Source organism: Nyctibius grandis, chromosome 3 (genome assembly GCF_013368605.1).
Source record: "Nyctibius grandis isolate bNycGra1 chromosome 3, bNycGra1.pri, whole genome shotgun sequence".
NCBI classification, from domain to species: domain Eukaryota; kingdom Metazoa; phylum Chordata; class Aves; order Nyctibiiformes; family Nyctibiidae; genus Nyctibius; species Nyctibius grandis.
Window position 1 is genome coordinate 5,782,501 of NC_090660.1, and position 17,428 is coordinate 5,799,928.

The window sequence follows — 17,428 nt, forward strand, 5'->3', positions numbered from 1 at the left end:
ACCAGAATAATAATGTGGAGAAGTGGAACAAGCCAAGGAGGAAGGTTGCCAGAAGAAAGGGATATGCAATACAGAATCACAGAATGTTAGGGATTGGAAGGAACCTCGAAAGATCATCTAGTCCGATCCCCCTGCCAGAGCAGGAGGAGGTGCAAAGCAGAGGAGTGGTGCTGGCAGAGTCGCATTGAGAAACAGAGACCATACATATAGTAGGCAATTAAAACACTGTGATTCAAAAAATTTTTCAACAGTTCCTTCAAAAAAAGGAAACTGCCCAACCACTTCCAAGCTTAAACTAGGAAAAAAGCTCTATGTGATAGTAAGAAGGAAAAAAAAAAGCCTATCCCTCAAACCCTGAAGGCATTACTAAGAACCTTATTTCAGCTGAGTCACAAGTCTCAGCTTTGCTTTTATAAAAGAAAATATTTGAGTGGATTCCTTAGAGACTATGAGATTAAGAAAAAATTCCACAAAGTCTCCAAATCATAAAACAAATGAAACTGAATGCTGTTTTGTATAAACTGTGTTTTGGGATACGTTCCAAGATATGATGGGAAGGGAATTAGCTTGAAGAATATGAACAGAAATCCACTCTTTGCAAACTAATTCACAATCTAAGCCACATTATTTTCATCCAGTACAAGCTGGAGTGCTGATTTTAATGCTAAATCTATCCACAGGCTTGAAGAGCAAAGATCATATTTGTTAAGAATATGACAAGCTTGTTACTTTAAGGCTGCAAACAGAACTAAGCAAATTATCTTAGTTATGATCAGTATGCTCAGCCTATACCAAAACAAATACTATGTCCTGATATGTATAGAACTTTCCTTTCCCTCTAGGTATGTAGACTAAGATTTCAAGTCATGTGAATCACAATGGTTACTAAGCCTCCAGTACTTAGGGAGATACACCAGACTTCAGTTGCATAAATTAAGAAGTCTTATAAATGAAAACACACAGAAGATCTGTTTTTCTGTACTTGCTCAACATAAAAAGAAGGCTTGCCAGCTAAACAATAATGCCTGTAAAACATACAAATAAAAGAAGTGAAAATCAGATGGGTGTCTATTTCAAGAATGGCCCGCAGGTCTCTGAAAGATCCTAGTTTCTGACAATGAAGACATCCCTCTTTCATAATAATAATAATAAAAAATTAATATACTTTGAACATACCCACCACAAAAACTAATCTTGCTATTCTTCCTTATATAATTCTTTCAATATTGGAAGAAACTGAGCCAAGTCAGAAAAGTATGAAAAGAATTGTACAAATTATGGAAAATTATGCAAAAAAATTATATAGGCTTTTCTAATAATTACATAAGTTATTAAACAAAGATATTAGGCACACTTGACTTTCTACACAGTTGCAGTCTCAAGTTTTTAGAACTGGAAGTTTCAGGACTCTGTGTGTGAGTCTTTACTAAGGAAAGCATATAGAACAAGTCAAAGGTTTCAGATTTCCAATAAAATATAGACAGTAAGAAAAAAACGCACATAAAAATCAGTGCCAACTGTGGTACATTGCTCTTATTAACAAACATCCGATACAGAGAGCATAACCCCAATGCAGGAAAACGTAACAGTCTGTGGCCACAATGCCAGTATTTTGGTTACCACCACTTTGGCTTGCACACTGCCAGCATAGCCTCACAGGCAGCATCATGAATGTGGTGCAGTTCCAAGCATCATAGGAGGTTACAAGTATCATCTGAGAGGCAGTGCCCTTTGCCCCTACCCTCTCCACCTCCCAGCAGCTGCATTTTGCCAATGGCATGATTAACTCTGAACGGCAACAAGGCTGTAAGGAGCAACGCAAGTGAAAAAGCAAACTCCTGCAACTGATTAGCAGCAGTGGAGGCAGCAGCTGAGAGGAAACAGAAGTCAGGGTCTGCCTCTTCTAACGGTTCACTGGGATGCTCAACAAAAGCCAACTACACAAGGAACCTCCCCTTTGCATTGTCTTCTGTAAAATGGTAAAATTCCAAATGGCGTCTATATTTTACCAAAAATAATTCATTTTAGCCTAGTTCACTCCAGATAAAATACACTATTTCTAGTGAATAAGCAACAAGTTGTTACTATTCCATAACTTGATTTATTTTAAGAGTTGCTCAGACTGTTTTGTGAGATTAATCTATTTTAGGGACTACTGCAGAAATGGTGTACTCCACCCTTGATCCTTCTTCAAACACTGGTGTGAAATGACATTGAGCTGCGGAGCCAAATTACACAGAATCAGAGAATGTTAGGGATTGGAAAGGACCTCGAAAGATCATCTAGTCCAATCCCCCTGCCGGAGCAGGATTACCTAGATCATGTCACACAGGAACGCGTCCAGGCGGGTTTTGAATGTCTCCAGAGAAGGAGACTCCACAACCTCTCTGGGCAGCCTGTTCCAGTGTTCAGTTACCCTCACCGTAAAGAAGTTTTTCCTCATATTTATGTGGAACCTCCTGTGTTCCAGCTTGCACCCGTTGCCCCTTGTCCTGTCAAGGGATGTCACTGAGAAGAGCCTGGCTCCATCCTCATGACACTTGCCCTTTACATATTTATAAACATTAATGAGGTCACCCCTCAGTCTCCTCTTCTCCAAGCTAAACAGACCCAGCTCCCTCAGCCTCTCCTCATAAGGGAGAGGTTCCACCCCCTTAATCATCTTCGTGGCTCTGCGCTGGACTCTCTCTAGCAGTTCCCTGTCCTTCTTGAACTATGAAATGCTAAGTTGTATGAGAAATGAAGCCCAATACCTTAAACTGACCACTCTCAGTTACCGGTTTTTTGTTTGTGGTTTTTTTTTTTTTTCCCTTTGATCTTCTGTGCCCCAGTTTCCCATTCGTAGTATTACCATTTTATTACTTTTGGAGGGCAGAATGTAAAGAAGAGTATAAAAAAAATACATACTGCTATTTTAGAAGCACTGGTAATGTGGATAAAAATGCCCTACCAACTCTCTGAAAAGAAGTAACTGCAAAAGTTGTAGAGCGTGCTGTAAATAAAGTACAGGAGTGTACAGAAAAACTTGTACAACATACTAGTTTGCATTAAGTGAATTCTGTCCACGTATGCACTCAAAGAAGTCAATCAAAGACTTCCAGTCTTATTGTTTTCTTAATGTTTTAATACAGTGGTATAAATCTAGTATCCTTCCAGTTTTCTATATATGAAAAAAACCCTGAAAACCTCCGTTCCTTTATGTGGAACTATACTTTTTCCATGCTAGTCATCTGAGGATTGAAATCCCCACTTCCACACTTTTGCTATTTCAGTTAATGGAGTTACTGGTAATGATAGTAGGTAGATATTCTTTCTGGCTTAAAGTAAAGGAACAGAAATTTTGCTTTTGGTTTGCCAAAACACTGCTGACCATTTCCAAGCATCAATGTTCCTACGTTCTAATCCCAGTTTCAGAAAAACAAGGGTGGCTCCTCTGCCATTCAGCCCTTTCTTCCCAATCTTTTCAGGAAAGATGTGTTTTGTCCTCCTCCTTACCTAACACTGTTCCATCCCTCTAGTCTTTGGGAGGGGCTACTCTATTTTCCATGCTTTGCTACTTTCCTTCTTTTGCTCAGAAAGGAGAGCACACAAGGAGAAAAGCACCAATACTACATGACATGTATTTCCTCATGGCCTGATCCCAACAATTTTCCCGTACACCAAGAGAGGGATTCTCACACTTCAATGGAAGCTGGTGGTTAAGCACTTTCTTGGACAGAAGCTCCGGGTACAGGGGACGAACTAAGTTTGGGGACTACTTACTATCTGTAGGCAACAGCTTTCTCAATTTTATCGCATACAGAGAGTGGTTTTTAGGAAGATTAAGCACAGCAGACCATACTCCAATAGAAAGTGCTATGTAAACCCCTTCTTATAAATCCTTGAAATTTGTCATTAAGAGCCACATAACAGTTTTTAAGGTTCTGCTTTTATATTAGGCCCTACAGGCATACAGCCATAGAAAGCCATTCTTCTAGACTATAAACATCAAATTATCAATTTAATAAGAAAAATATGCAAGTGAAGCTACTGGGCTCTTGCATGACGGTGTAGCAGCAGGATGAAGTCAATGCATTTCTAAGGCCCTGTTATAGAAATTTTCACATAATTAATGTAAAAGTTCTTATGAGTTAGAGAGACAAGAATCAAGAGGGGTGAAATAGAATAGTGAATACAATAATTAATATAAGTCTATCTGAATAAACACAGGTGGGCTTTCACAATGCATGAATATTGTTCTCAAAGCTCCTTGTGTAATCCTGACCTAGGACTGAAGAAATCATCAATCAAAGCTTAATGAGTAGCTAAGCAGGAGTAGGCCTAGAAGTATTACCTTCTGATGATTTTAGTAAAGGGGATGTATGGTTAACCTTTTCTTTACCTTAAAAGAAATATAGGACACTTAGAAATAAAAATTAGTATAGATAAGGTTTTAAACATAACTTCAGTTGTTTTTAAGGTTGAATGTTTAGGAGACACTGGCGGTGGGAACTGGACTCTGATCAACCTGGATCAGGACGGGACGCTGATCACGGCAAGAACATTAAGGACGCCGATCACAGCAAGAACATCGAGGACAGGGTGTCGGCCGGAGTCGGAGCGGAACCAGAACATAAAGATCAGCTAAACAATAGAAAAGAATGGACTTTTGTGGACTCTTGATGAAGGAAGAAAGAGGAATTGAAATAGTTAGTGGATTATTAACAGAAGCTTATGAAATGTTTATGATGTAATTGATTATTAGTTTCTATATAAACCGGTAGTGAATTTGAGTCAGGTACCATTCACTGCGATGGTGGTCCAACTCTGAGTTGTTAATAAAACCAGCAAACCTAGAGACCCGGACTCTGCCAATTTTCTTTAACAGGCCCTTTGAAGCTCTTTAGGTAACAGCAAATTCTTTTTTGTGTCTTCTGACAGGGGATTTCATGGGGGATTTTCTTCCCTTGGTCTATACTGACATGCAAGATTCATAAGGTGATTTTACTTCCGTTATAGAGAAGACTGGTGGCATAGTACAGAATAGCTACTAATGTTAACATAGGTACTCATGAACAGAAATGTAAGTTGGACTCACAAATGTCAGCCTTTGAGGTGGAACAGATAAGAATGGCTTACTAATGCAACTACAAGATGTTGGACAACCAAATTTAAGGATGTTAAAAAAAGTGTGCCAAGGCAGGAGAAGCATGTTTTGAGTACTGAAAATGCTACGCTGAACAGGTACATTGTTGAAGTGGTATCAATTTCTGGGAACACATAAATCTGCTTCAGTCACTCTATTTCACTCCAAATAGAGTGGATGGGATGTGTTCCTTTTTAGGAAATATTTTTCAAAAATTATGCTCATAAAATGGGGAAGAGAGAAGGACAAGCACAGAGAAGCCTTCTAAATCTAGAGAAGTAAATTTGGTCACAAAACACTAGGTAGAGAAGTTTTGTGAGAGGAGAGAGAGAGGTGAAGTGATTTTGCCTCAGATTACCAGAATGGAAATATTTTTTTATTACTTCAAGGCTCACCAGTGAGGCCATTTTCAAACAATCAAGGGCAACACACACACAAAAAAGAAAAATAATACCAGTTCTTAGATTTTCATTTGTTTAAAAAAAAAAACCCCAAATAACCAACATTTACAAAATCAGCAAAGCACCAACCACAAGACATGCAGTATTTAGCTTTCAGGCTAGTTAAGCATTAGGGAAAAAACAGCATTACTATTTTGATGAACACTGAATGGTTACTATGAAGTTTTACTTCTGATGTTAAAACATAATAGCAGACATAGAAATCCATAATATAAGGCAGAAAAAAAAGTCTTTTGAATGCTGCTTGTAAGGATTAGCAATATAAAAACTATTTTTGTATGAATCCGAAACACACTAGTCAGATCGCATGCTATAGCTCCTTTACAGAGGCTACTGATTTCTCAGGAGTTCTATTTAAGATAATTTCTACTCATTTTGATGCATTACTGTGTACATTCTGAGTGTGTATATATATTGCACAGTCCAAGTAATCTTAATGTTTCAATCTTACTACACAAAATACATCCCCTCAAATTTAATTCTGTCTCCCTCTAAGTATATTGTATTTTTTTAACTTTACCTCCAAAATCTGTTGCCACTGATGGAAACAGGTCACATTTGCAGAAGGGCTGTGCTAACAATCTTGCTTTCTATGAAGACCAAAACTGCAAAAGCAATTCTAAATTTAGACAACAACAAACTATTCTGCACTATAAATAGGTAAGAATGAGAACACTGCAAAACACCAGACAAAATAAATAAATAACCTTAGTTTGTTAATTTCCCTCTTGGTTAATTAACACCTATAAATGACCTTTAGCATTGACAAGTCCAACTTCATCCAGAAAGCCAATGTTTAAGAATATCTATCCAAATAGGATTGATTACTGATTACAGCATTGTGAGGAGCACAATTCAATCTGATTTTTCTTTTTTTTTCTTTAAAGGCTGGAACTGCATTCCTGAGTAAGCTGATGTGACTGCCAATGAGGTAAAATGCAGAGAGTCATTACACTATAATAATGTTGATGTTACCATTTCTACATTTATCTAAAGCACAGAACATATATAATTTTAGACTGAAATTAAACCTTGTCAGAAATAATTTTTCTTTATATTGTTTGGACTTAAAAACATATTGAATTGGTCCATTAAGAAAATTCTCTTCTCTCCATCTTTTTGTTTTTCAGACGATGTCTGCATCCTTAGGCAATGAAATAATTTTTATAATTGTAATAAAACAACAGTGTTGACTTTAAGTTAAGAAAATTGTTGCTTGAATGACTAAATACTTCAGCAAACACAATAAATCCTTCTAAGTTTAACATACAGATAAACCACATGCCTGAACAGGTACATACATTTCACAATTTTTCATATCTAAGTTTGCTTAAACTTATTTCAGTTTTAGTCTTCCGCTCAGTGTTTAGAGAGCAGGTCTGCATCTCTAAATTTTAATATCGGTTTAATGAAAAAGCATCTACCCTTAAGCAGGAAAACTAAAAATCTGCCATTAGAAAAACCCAGTTTATAGTACAAAGTACAGCAGTAATGTTATACTCCAGCAAGAAATACATCTGAAGCGTCTATCTGTATTTCAATGAAGAGAGGAATGATAACAGTCAAGCCCATGTATTTCTTGCTTATTTCTGGACATAGAAGTTTCAGTTTGGCCACACAAATTGAGAACCATCGAACTCGGTGTTTGCTTTCTCCCAAAGCCAGAAAACAATAGCATCATTGAACTATATTCTCAAAAAGAGCATATCAACACATTTTACAGGAGAATATCTAGAATATTATTTTTATTTGTTTTCAAAGAGCAGCAGAGAGAACCTGCCATTTAAAACCAGTTCCACATAGTATTTGGAACAATTCGTCTCTAAAGCAAATGAGGGGGCAGACATTTCCTCTCAAGTTTGCAGCAATATCACAATTGATCAATTTAATTTCAATTTTGTTTCAGCAACAGTCAGGTGCAGACTTTTTTTTAATGTTCGAATCTGTAATCTCTCAATTGTCATGTATCTTCTAATCTCAAAGACTATTTTAGACTCTGCCCTCCTTTCGGTTCCCAGTGCTACATACCCTATCCAACACGTAATCATTATTGTCAAGCTTGAGAAAACACAGGAAGATTTCCCCTCCCAAATACACAGAGGAGGAATGAACTCACTACCACTTGTCTACCTGCTGCAAGGCTAACTTGCACAGAACACCACCTCCAGGAACTAAGTTCTTATCTTACAGAAGTATGCAAACCACTCTCACCCCATGGTAGAAGGTACAGAGACAGTAAGATGCCAATTCCACAGAAAGGTAGAGTTAACGCTACATGTTAAAAAATGTTGACAGCTATTTTTTACACTGAAGTACTGCATTTTATCACATACTCATCTGTGATAGCCTTAAGTGTTTTTCTGTTTTCAGTTCCCAAATCCATCCTTACTGGTCACGTTACTTGTTGGCTACTGCTTTAAACAAGGATGTTCAGTCCATAGAGAGAAAAACCCCACGCCAATATTATTGTTGAGCAATTGGTACACACAAGACTCATTTACAGAATAATTTGAAAGACAGTTGACACAGAGTTGATGCAGCTGATGTAGAAAATAGTCTCTAGAGAAAATCTTCACCTGCTCAGTATAAGATTAATTTTTAAATTTTTCAAATATTCTACAGAGCAACTACCAAGGCAGAGACATTTAAAGCAGGTAATTTTACCTGCTTATTCTTCACATTTAGTAGATTCCTATCAGCTAACCACAGTACAAAGAGCTAAGCACCTCCAAGGAACAAATTAACATACATATTTAGAATACTGAACATCTTAATAGGTCAATGAATCCTTGAAAGGCCTTTGGACAACTAATGAGCATCATTTAGTTATACAAGCACCACCTGTTTTATCAGTGGCAGATAAAAAGCTATTTAAAAGCATGATTTCTAATTAGAATAGAATAAATTATTTCATTTGGAAGGCACCTACAGTGATCACCTAGTCCAACTGCCTGACCAATTCAGGGCTGACCAAAAGTTAAAGCATGTTACTAAGGGCATTGTCCAAATGCCTCAAACACTGACAGGCGTGGGGCATCAACCACCTACCTCCCTATGAAGCCTGCTCCAGGGTCTGACCACTCTGTTGGTAAAGAAATGCTTCCTAATGTCCAGTCTAAAACTCCCCTGAATTGTTCCTAAGCTAATTATTTTAGATGGTGTTCATATACTGATAGTGCAGTATTAGATACCAGATAATATTATTAGGATTTGGCTCTGTTAGTTTGCATATGCACATGCATGTGCATGCATACATGTAATATTTTGCTTCTTAGTGCTTCATGAAAATTATAAGTTTATTTAGGTACCCACTGTAGATGAAATAACACAACATTTAATTGTTAGCAGCTGTAACATTAAGGTATTGTGCAAGCAAGGGTGGTACATGTATTGTCATAATAGTAAAAAACATGCTGCAGCTTGTCAACATGCTGCTGGATCTCTTTTTTGGAGGTTCATTTGCTACTTAATCTTCTGCTGATGAAAATTTGGAGCAACTATTTTAATATTAATAGTAATTTTGAAAACATCAGGGAAATCTTAAACCCAAATCCTTTTACCCTTTATCATAGTTTTCTGTGTGAAATATGCATGCAAAAAAATTTTAACAAACTTTTAGTAAAAATCTAATATACCTCCAGAACCTGTTGAATTTGGGTAAAGCATGTTACATTTATGCATACTCCCCTATCAATTTACTATATTAAATAATTTCATTTTAAACACCTGTGAGAATTATTTATTAGTCTGAAGTTGTTCAGAATTCTTAGAGAAAGATTCTGTTACTAAAGGGCTCATCTTTGTATCAGATGGAATAGAAAATAATTATGCACCATAAACATTCTGGTTCCATTTTACTCTATTATTTTAAAACGTTATGTTACAAGATTAAAATAATAAAAGGCCATCTTAATCCACGTAATGGTACATATCACCTGTCTCTGTCAATGAGACATTTAAAAGCATCTCTTTATTAGAAACACAAATCAATACACTCAGGGGACTGAAATAACTGCTTCAGGCAATTTGTATTATCATTTCGTTCTTGATGTTCCTACTCAGAGCAACTTATGAATGGCGTGAAAATGGCAACCTGTCACAATTGATTTTTTTCTAAACCTCTTGCAAGAATTTTTTCCTTTCTTAATATAATTAAGTATCTTCTTACTAAACACAGGTCTAGGCTGTAAGATACAGCCTACAACTGAAGTTTCATTTCTTTATAATTGAGGGCCCTCCCCAACTCACATTAGAAACATTACTGATGAAATGAAGAGCTATTTGCTTTGGTTTGAACTGAAAGAACCTTGTAGAGAGGGAAGCACTCAAACTTCTGGTATCTTCTGAACAAACAAATCTCTTGATAATGCTTTCACTGCTTACAAAAATCCCTGGAAGAGCGTTCTGGGTACTGATTGGAACCTCAGTTATCTTGCTCTACTTCCTCTGGGAGCCCAAATAAATTTTAGTAGTCTGTTATAAACATTCCTTAAAACTACTCTGTAGCTTTGGCCAAATACTTTACAGTAAAATAATCTGAGAGAAGTGAACAGGGAATTAATAGTTAGCTGTGAGAAAGAAGCATAAAAGTCTGAAGATGTGCATTTATACTTCGAAGACAAACGTTTCCATTAGTACCTGTAACACTTCTAGCTAAAGGAAGAATAATTTTACTTCAGAAATAAGACTGAGGCAGAATCCACTTCTCATATCAAAGTTTAAGTCAGTCCAGCACACATCTGCGTAAGAGCTTGTAGATTTTTTGGTTGTAAGTACATCTATTTTTAAGTTTTATGAAAACAAAAGTAGGAAATCCCACAGTAAGGCTAACTTACCTTATTTTTTGGATTGGATGTGTTCATTACACTTCGAGTTTCCTTGCCTGTGTAAATGACAACACCAATTACAGTTCCTGAAAAACAAACAAACAAAAAGTAAAACAAAGGTGCCAAGTAGTTAAGAGAAAATTTGTCTGAATTAAAACTTGCTATAATTTACAGTCCCTCAAACAAATCAATTGTATGAAAAAGCCCAAACATTTATGCAACGTACATAGTATCATGAATGTTGTTTTTCAGAATTTACTATGAAGGATCATTATAACTTCTTTAATTAACATCCATAAAAGTGACAACATGCTTTCCTTCTTTTTAATCGAAACAATACTTTCAATGTAACTGGTTAAAAACTTATATTTGAACTTAAAATTGTCTCCAACTGTTTTCAGAAGCTAACACACAGCAAAAATAACTGCCCTTCACAAGGAATAAAAAATTAGTACAATTGTGCTGAATGCATCATACACAAATTGCCTGCTAGCTCAGTCATCTATAATGATATAAAATCTAATTCACCCAATTAATTATTTTGGTAGAATCCCATACAAAAATATTCTCCTATTCATTAACTCATAAAAATGATTCCCCAGTTCCAATTATCTTTTAGTCAGTTTTTACTGGATGGTATAGGAAAACTGGGCTTCAGCATCACTAAATAAATTTTTATATTAAATAAAAATGTAGGTTTTTATTAATATGCCACTATCACACTTTCTAGCACAAACCAAAACCCTTATTTCTAGTACTTTTTCAAGTGATCTGAAATGGCTTTATGGTAGTACAACCAATAATGTGATTTTTTTTTTTATTGTCTTAATGCTATAAAGAAATAATGAACATAAAACTTATCAGAAACACCCTGCTCAGAAAACTTTAAAGACTGTATTACACATTTGTCTGAAGTTAAGTAATCTAATTTGTCTGTGGCAATCAGGACCACGTGCAAGATCTGCTATCAGTACTCTTGCAGCTAACAGGTCATAAAAGAATTGAAGAAACACAAAGAAAAAAAGATGACAGTTAAAGATGTCAGCATTAAAGAAAGGAAGTTTCATTTACTCAGAAACAGGAACGCAAGTGAAAACTTTGAATCCACATATAAAATATCAGTGATTATACACTACATCTTCTGGAAAATGAAAAATTAGTTTTTTATTATTTTCCTCTCCATCCTAAAGCTTTTTTTTAAGACTTCCCTTGACGTACCATTTTCCCCTAAGCTAGTTTGCCTCTGCTGACAGTTCCACATGCAAATCTGCACATTAGTATACAGGTAACATGCCCCCAACACACCCCAAAATTCCTCCTGACTTTTGTAAAAGAATAGTCATTGATCCATAATTTCTGAACTCTTCCTCCTGGTCTCCAACCAATGCCCTTATCCCTTTGAGGCACTTTATTTTGGAGCGATCCTCTGAGCTGACCTCTGTCCAATGGTCAGAACACACTGGACAATATCCTGTAGGGAATCTCCTCCTGCACACCCCAACAATCTCTGCCTTTGTAGCTCCTTAGCTCAGTAAGTTGGGGAGGACTTCTCCATTCCAACTGGCACCTTTCCACTAAGTTTCACCTGGCTAGGCTGCTGTAGCTCAGGAAAACAAGCTGTCCTACTTGTCTCGTATTTTTCTTCTTGAAAAGTTGGTTTCAAAGGTGAAAGTCAGATAAAATCTATTTCGATTAATGAATTTTGGTCATAGTTTTGGCTAAATCTGACTGATCCGCCACCTTTACCGAGGCATTGATCTTTGATTTTAAACTTTTGGGGCTGTTAGTTACTTGTGCAATATCACTGGTAAATCCAGGGTTCCTTAGACCTGAATTACATCCAGTGTAGGGAACTCCAAGCCTAATTGTAGTGTTGTCCCACAGTGGTTGCACCAGGGACAGTTCTGGTGTTCTGGAGGGTTTTTTTACCCACTATTCTTTTTCATTATCCTCAGCAAATCTAAGCTTAATACCAGTTGTGAAGAAAGATGCATACTTGCTCTAAACTCCACCCTGACCCACAGTAGAAAGAACTGAACCAAATTTGGGGTTCCTGGAAGCATAGCTGTACTACAAGCCTGGGCTTATTAAAAGCAATGACTCAAGTATTTTTATCTATGGGCCTCTATGCAAACTGGCTCTCATGTAAATTGGGCAACCACTGACTGGTAAGGGCAGTGGTTAACAAAGGAGAGAAGTTACAGGAGATACCACTAGAATAAAAGTGTGTGCCTGAAAAAGAGGTAAAAGAGGACTTGTGCAGAATTAACACACACAAATAGTCTGGTATACTCTGAATCTGGTGTGCGATCATATCACAGAACAGAATCACAGAATCAACCAGGCTGGAAGAGACCTCAGGGATCACCAAGTCCAACCGTTGCCCTGACACCACCCTGTCAACTAGACCATGGCACTAAGTGCCACGTCCAGTCTTTTCTTAAACACATCCAGAGATGGTGACTCCACCACCTCCCTGGGCAGCCCCTTCCAATGTCTAATAACCCTTTCTGAAAAGAAATTCTTTCTAATGTCCAACCTGAACCTCCCCTGGTGAAGCTTGAGGCTGTGTCCTTGTCCTATCGCTAGTTGCCCGGGAGAAGAGGCCGACTCCCACTTCACTACAACCTCCCTTCAGGTAGTTGTAGACTGCAATAAGGTCACCACTTTACCATATCAACTTTGGTATCTTCCAAGCACTATGTGAACCACATAAAAACAAGAGAGTGTTCAAATTAATTAAAATCATGTGTGGGAGTTGGCACAAAACAGTGCTTTTTACAGCTGTGCAGTTATACAAATTGTTCTGATTTTATCTAAAGTGACTTTGCAAGACTGACACCTGCCAGAATGATCACAAAATTCCATTAATACAAATCTCCTCTTAACAGATATCTCAGCAGGTTTCTCAGAAAACTGCATTATCTTGTTTAGAGTTTGAACCACACTGATCATTACAGTAAATGGAGAGCAAAAAGTTAAAGTCCATACTGTAGTGGACCTTTTGAGGCTTTTTAAAATTTAACTGCTGACTTTCCTCTCCCTTTCCGAAAGGAAATCTACCAAAGCTTTCAATAAACACAAACACCACAGTTAGTGATGTTATGAACACAAATGATCTGAAAATAAGCAATTTAATTAAAGATAACCTAAGAGGTTTTCAAAATACTTAGTGGCTCAAATTATTTGGTTATATTTAAAGTTGTTTCTTCAGTGATAGCAGTCCTTCAAGTTTTCACTGACCAAAACTTCCTTTCCTTCAGGCACTATTATTAATTCCACAGCAATAATATAGATATTAAGAATGGCACAGAGACTCCGTACCTTGCTGATACCTTTTTGAAACTCACTGGGATGTTGCCTGTAAGTGGAAAAAGTCAGAATATTTTTTCCTATCTCATTAAAGAATAACAAAAGGATGGCTGCATGCTTTGAACTTGAGAGAGGGGGTTTTGTTTTCCACCCCTGCCAGACGCTTACAGTGTGATCCTGGCAAATTAGCCTCTGTATTTTCTGTGGTTAGGATAAACATCATACACACAGTCTCATGGCTTTACAGCAAGGGGCAGAAAGCACTTCAGATTTGGTAGCACTATCAATTCTGAGACTAGAACATCTGAGCATAGTAATATATACTAGGTGTGACAAAGTGGTAATTTCTTTTTCCATGTGGCTTACTGTTATTTTAAGGGGTAAGGAGACATACTGAAACCAAGGGAAGTTAACACCTTCCAAAAGTACAAATTTGAGGAATCTCACTCTCCTGAACTTTATTTATTGATATAAAAAGGCTGTGGAATAGTTTATTCTTGAGCTGTTTGACATTACATGATTTTGTTGAACTAAATTTTTGGTTCTCAAAATTCAAAAAGAAAATAAAAATAGTCTTAAATTATAGCAAATATTTTTCTTGTCACCTGTACTGCTCTAGCAATAGGCTTTTTTTTGGCTGTAGAATCCATTATTGTAGTATTCTGACATTTTCACGAGCTTTGGCAATCTGCATTCAACATGTCATTGCTAGGATTCCTTGAAACCTTTATACACTTACATTTACTGTTACTGATCTGCAAGTTGATTGATTTGTGGTCTCTCTCCTCTAGAACTGTCAGGACATCAGCAACCAGAGCTCAAGTTTTCTGAGGTATTCCCCACATAATTCTCCACACACTTTTCCTAGCCTGACCTTGACCCTCTGTATCACCTTGAAAAATAGCATGTGTCTTGGAGATAGTGGGCACTCCTAGCTGATGCAATGTGTTTTATGTAATATGTCAAAGGGAATATCAGGAAATTCAGCATACTTTTAATCACTGGAAGGAGGAAAATGGGAAGGAGAAGCCCCTCGCCCAACAGCTGTCCTGTACATCCTATGCAAACCTTTTTTAAAATTAAATAAGGCTTTGTATCTGCAACTCAGCTACATGTTCCTTTCCTGGGCATCAGTGATGTAGCTCCCTGTCTCCACCCCTGAGACTGACAGCATCAGTCAGTGGTCAGGTCAAGACAACAGTACAGGTTGACCCAGAATGCTCTGTAACAACCTCTAAGGGGTTGGCAAGGGCTTAACATAGTCCCAAGAGCAACGGGTCACATATTTGCTTGGCTTAGTAATAGATGATATCCAGGCTGCTTAAAGAGCACTGGAGGAAGCAGCCTTTCAAGCTAGGATGCCTTAAAGACTGCCATACTGAAGAGTCTTAAGGTAAATGAAGAGATCTACAGGCAATGTTGGAGGGCAGAACCCTACCCCCTGCCATTTGGGTACAGGCTACAAACCCACTTTCTTGAATCAAAGTGGCAAAGCAATAGAAGATTAGACTTGCACATAGACATTGTATACTTTTGGGTGAAAAATACCTGCATTTAAAAGAACTGTGAGCCTAGACAGTAACGAGACTAAAATAAGATATAAGTGTGGTTGAGGTGAGGTAGCTATTATAGAGTAGGGAAAGGGACCTGGGGGTCCTAGTGGACAGCAGGATGACCATGAGCCAGCAATGTGCCCTTGTGGCCAAGAAGGCCAATGGCATCCTGGGGTGTATTAGAAGGGGTGTGGTTAGCAGGTCAAGAGAGGTTCTCCTCCCCCTCTACTCTGCCCTGCTGAGGCCGCATCTGGAATATTGTGTCCAGTTCTGGGCCCCTCAGTTCAAGAAGGACAGGGAACTGCTAGAGAGAGTCCAGCGCAGAGCCATGAAGATGATTAAGGGGGTGGAACATCTCCCTTATGAGGAGAGGCTGAGCGAGCTGGGTCTCTTTAGCCTGGAGAAGAGGAGACTGAGGGGTGACCTCATTAATGTTTATAAATATATAAAGGGCAAGTGCCACGAGGATGGAGCCAGGCTCTTCTCAGTGACATCCCTTGACAGGACAAGGGGCAATGGGTGCAAGCTGGAAAACAGGAAGTTCCACATAAATATGAAGAAAAACTTCTTTACAGTGAGGGTAGCTGAACACTGGAACAGGCTGCCCAGAGAGGTTGTGGAGTCTCCTTCTCTGGAGACATTCAAAACCCGTCTGGATGCGTTCCTGTGTGACATGATCTAGGTAATCCTGCTCCGGCAGGGGGATTGGACTAGATGATCTTTCGAGGTCCCTTCCAATCCCGAACATTCTGTGATTCTGTGAGTAGAAAAACAGTACAGACTTTCACATGCTACAGGGCTGCTTATTCTTCTGTTTCCACGGAATCTGAGTGGCACTCATCTGCAGAGGTTGTGTGCAAGTGTGATGTTCCACTAAATTTTTCAGACATAATTGAGGACTGTGACAAGCCATGGTAAGGGTGGGGATAGAGAGGTGCCTGCAAACTTGTGTAGTCACAGTCCATCTCTGACATCCTGCCATGGCAGGTTTTAAGCAAGGCAGTTTATGTGTTTATAATGCAGTCAGACAGTGACAAGTGTTTTTATTAACAAGATTTTAATTTGTCATAAATCTTGTAAATTAAATTATGAAGTCTAATTTTTCAAAAAATCTTGTAAATTAAATTATGAAGTCTAATTTTTCAAAAAACTATAAGAATTCAAATTTAATCAGCTTACCATCAAGTACCCTAAATTAGCTATGTACATTCAACTTGGAAGGTAGATGAAAACAACTGAATGATATATCAGTTATCAACTAAATCTAGAACATCTTAACAATCTGCTAATTGTTTTGCCTTATGGTCTTCTTCACTACTATATGCACAGTCCACCTATAAGAACTTATAAATTCCTTATTAGACAAACAACAGACTGAAGGCAATAATTTCCTACTCTTTGTTAAAGGCTTAATCCTGTCAAATGCTAAAATTACCTCCACAGAAGTGCTGAGCAATTCTTAAGATCTGGATTTAGGATGCCATATAGAACAAGAAAATATCCAAATAGAAATCTTGTATGCTTGGTAACTGCAGTATTTACATGAGAGAAGCACATTATCACAGTATTAAACTGTAGTTAATACATGACATGACATAGGTGAAACGAACGATATCCCAAAGTTCAGATCAAGAAGATGTAAGTAATGCCACATAATCGGTTACTGAAGGAAATTATTTCTCTCTGCTACCTTAATTCAACCAATTTCTGTATGCACATCATTACACCATTTTTAATTACTTGATCGTGTTATTTTTCCCTTCAGAAAGGGCTGCAGTCTTGAAGAGCCATTCGATATTTTTACTTTGTATCATTCAGTGAGTTGCCCTGAGACTCCCTTAAGAGTCTTATGCCACTATTCAAAACCAGGCTCCAACAAGAGAATTATCTTCTCCTATGTTTTCCTACTGCCATCATTAATAATAAGCCTAAATCCTTCATAAACAATTAAACCTTCACCAGAACATTCAGAAGTAAAAAAAACCAAACATATGCTAAGGCATAAATTTTAAGGAGTATGGTTTCCATTAATTTGGGTGCCAATTTTAGATGGCAGATCAAGAAGTCTCAGACATTAGCTACACTTCTAAACAAAATTAAATCATCTACCCTGGAAAAGGAAACATGAACAGTTTTCAATTAAAATTCAAA

The 17,428-nt window shown here is 37.5% G+C and overlaps 1 protein-coding gene across 4 annotated transcripts in view; it reads right to left on the minus strand.

The window, feature by feature from the left end:
- ATP9B (ATPase phospholipid transporting 9B (putative)) overlaps positions 1-17,428 on the minus strand; it is a 172,366-nt gene that overhangs the window by 66,632 nt on the left and 88,306 nt on the right. For all 4 annotated transcript variants that reach the window (XR_011047779.1, XM_068395815.1, XM_068395816.1 and 1 more), the window contains exon 11: positions 10,422-10,498. Coding sequence is in view for 3 of the 4 variants with exons in the window: in XM_068395815.1 (XP_068251916.1) it covers positions 10,422-10,498 (77 nt within the window). In the remaining variant the exon portion in view is untranslated. The remainder of the gene's footprint in view (positions 1-10,421; positions 10,499-17,428) is intronic.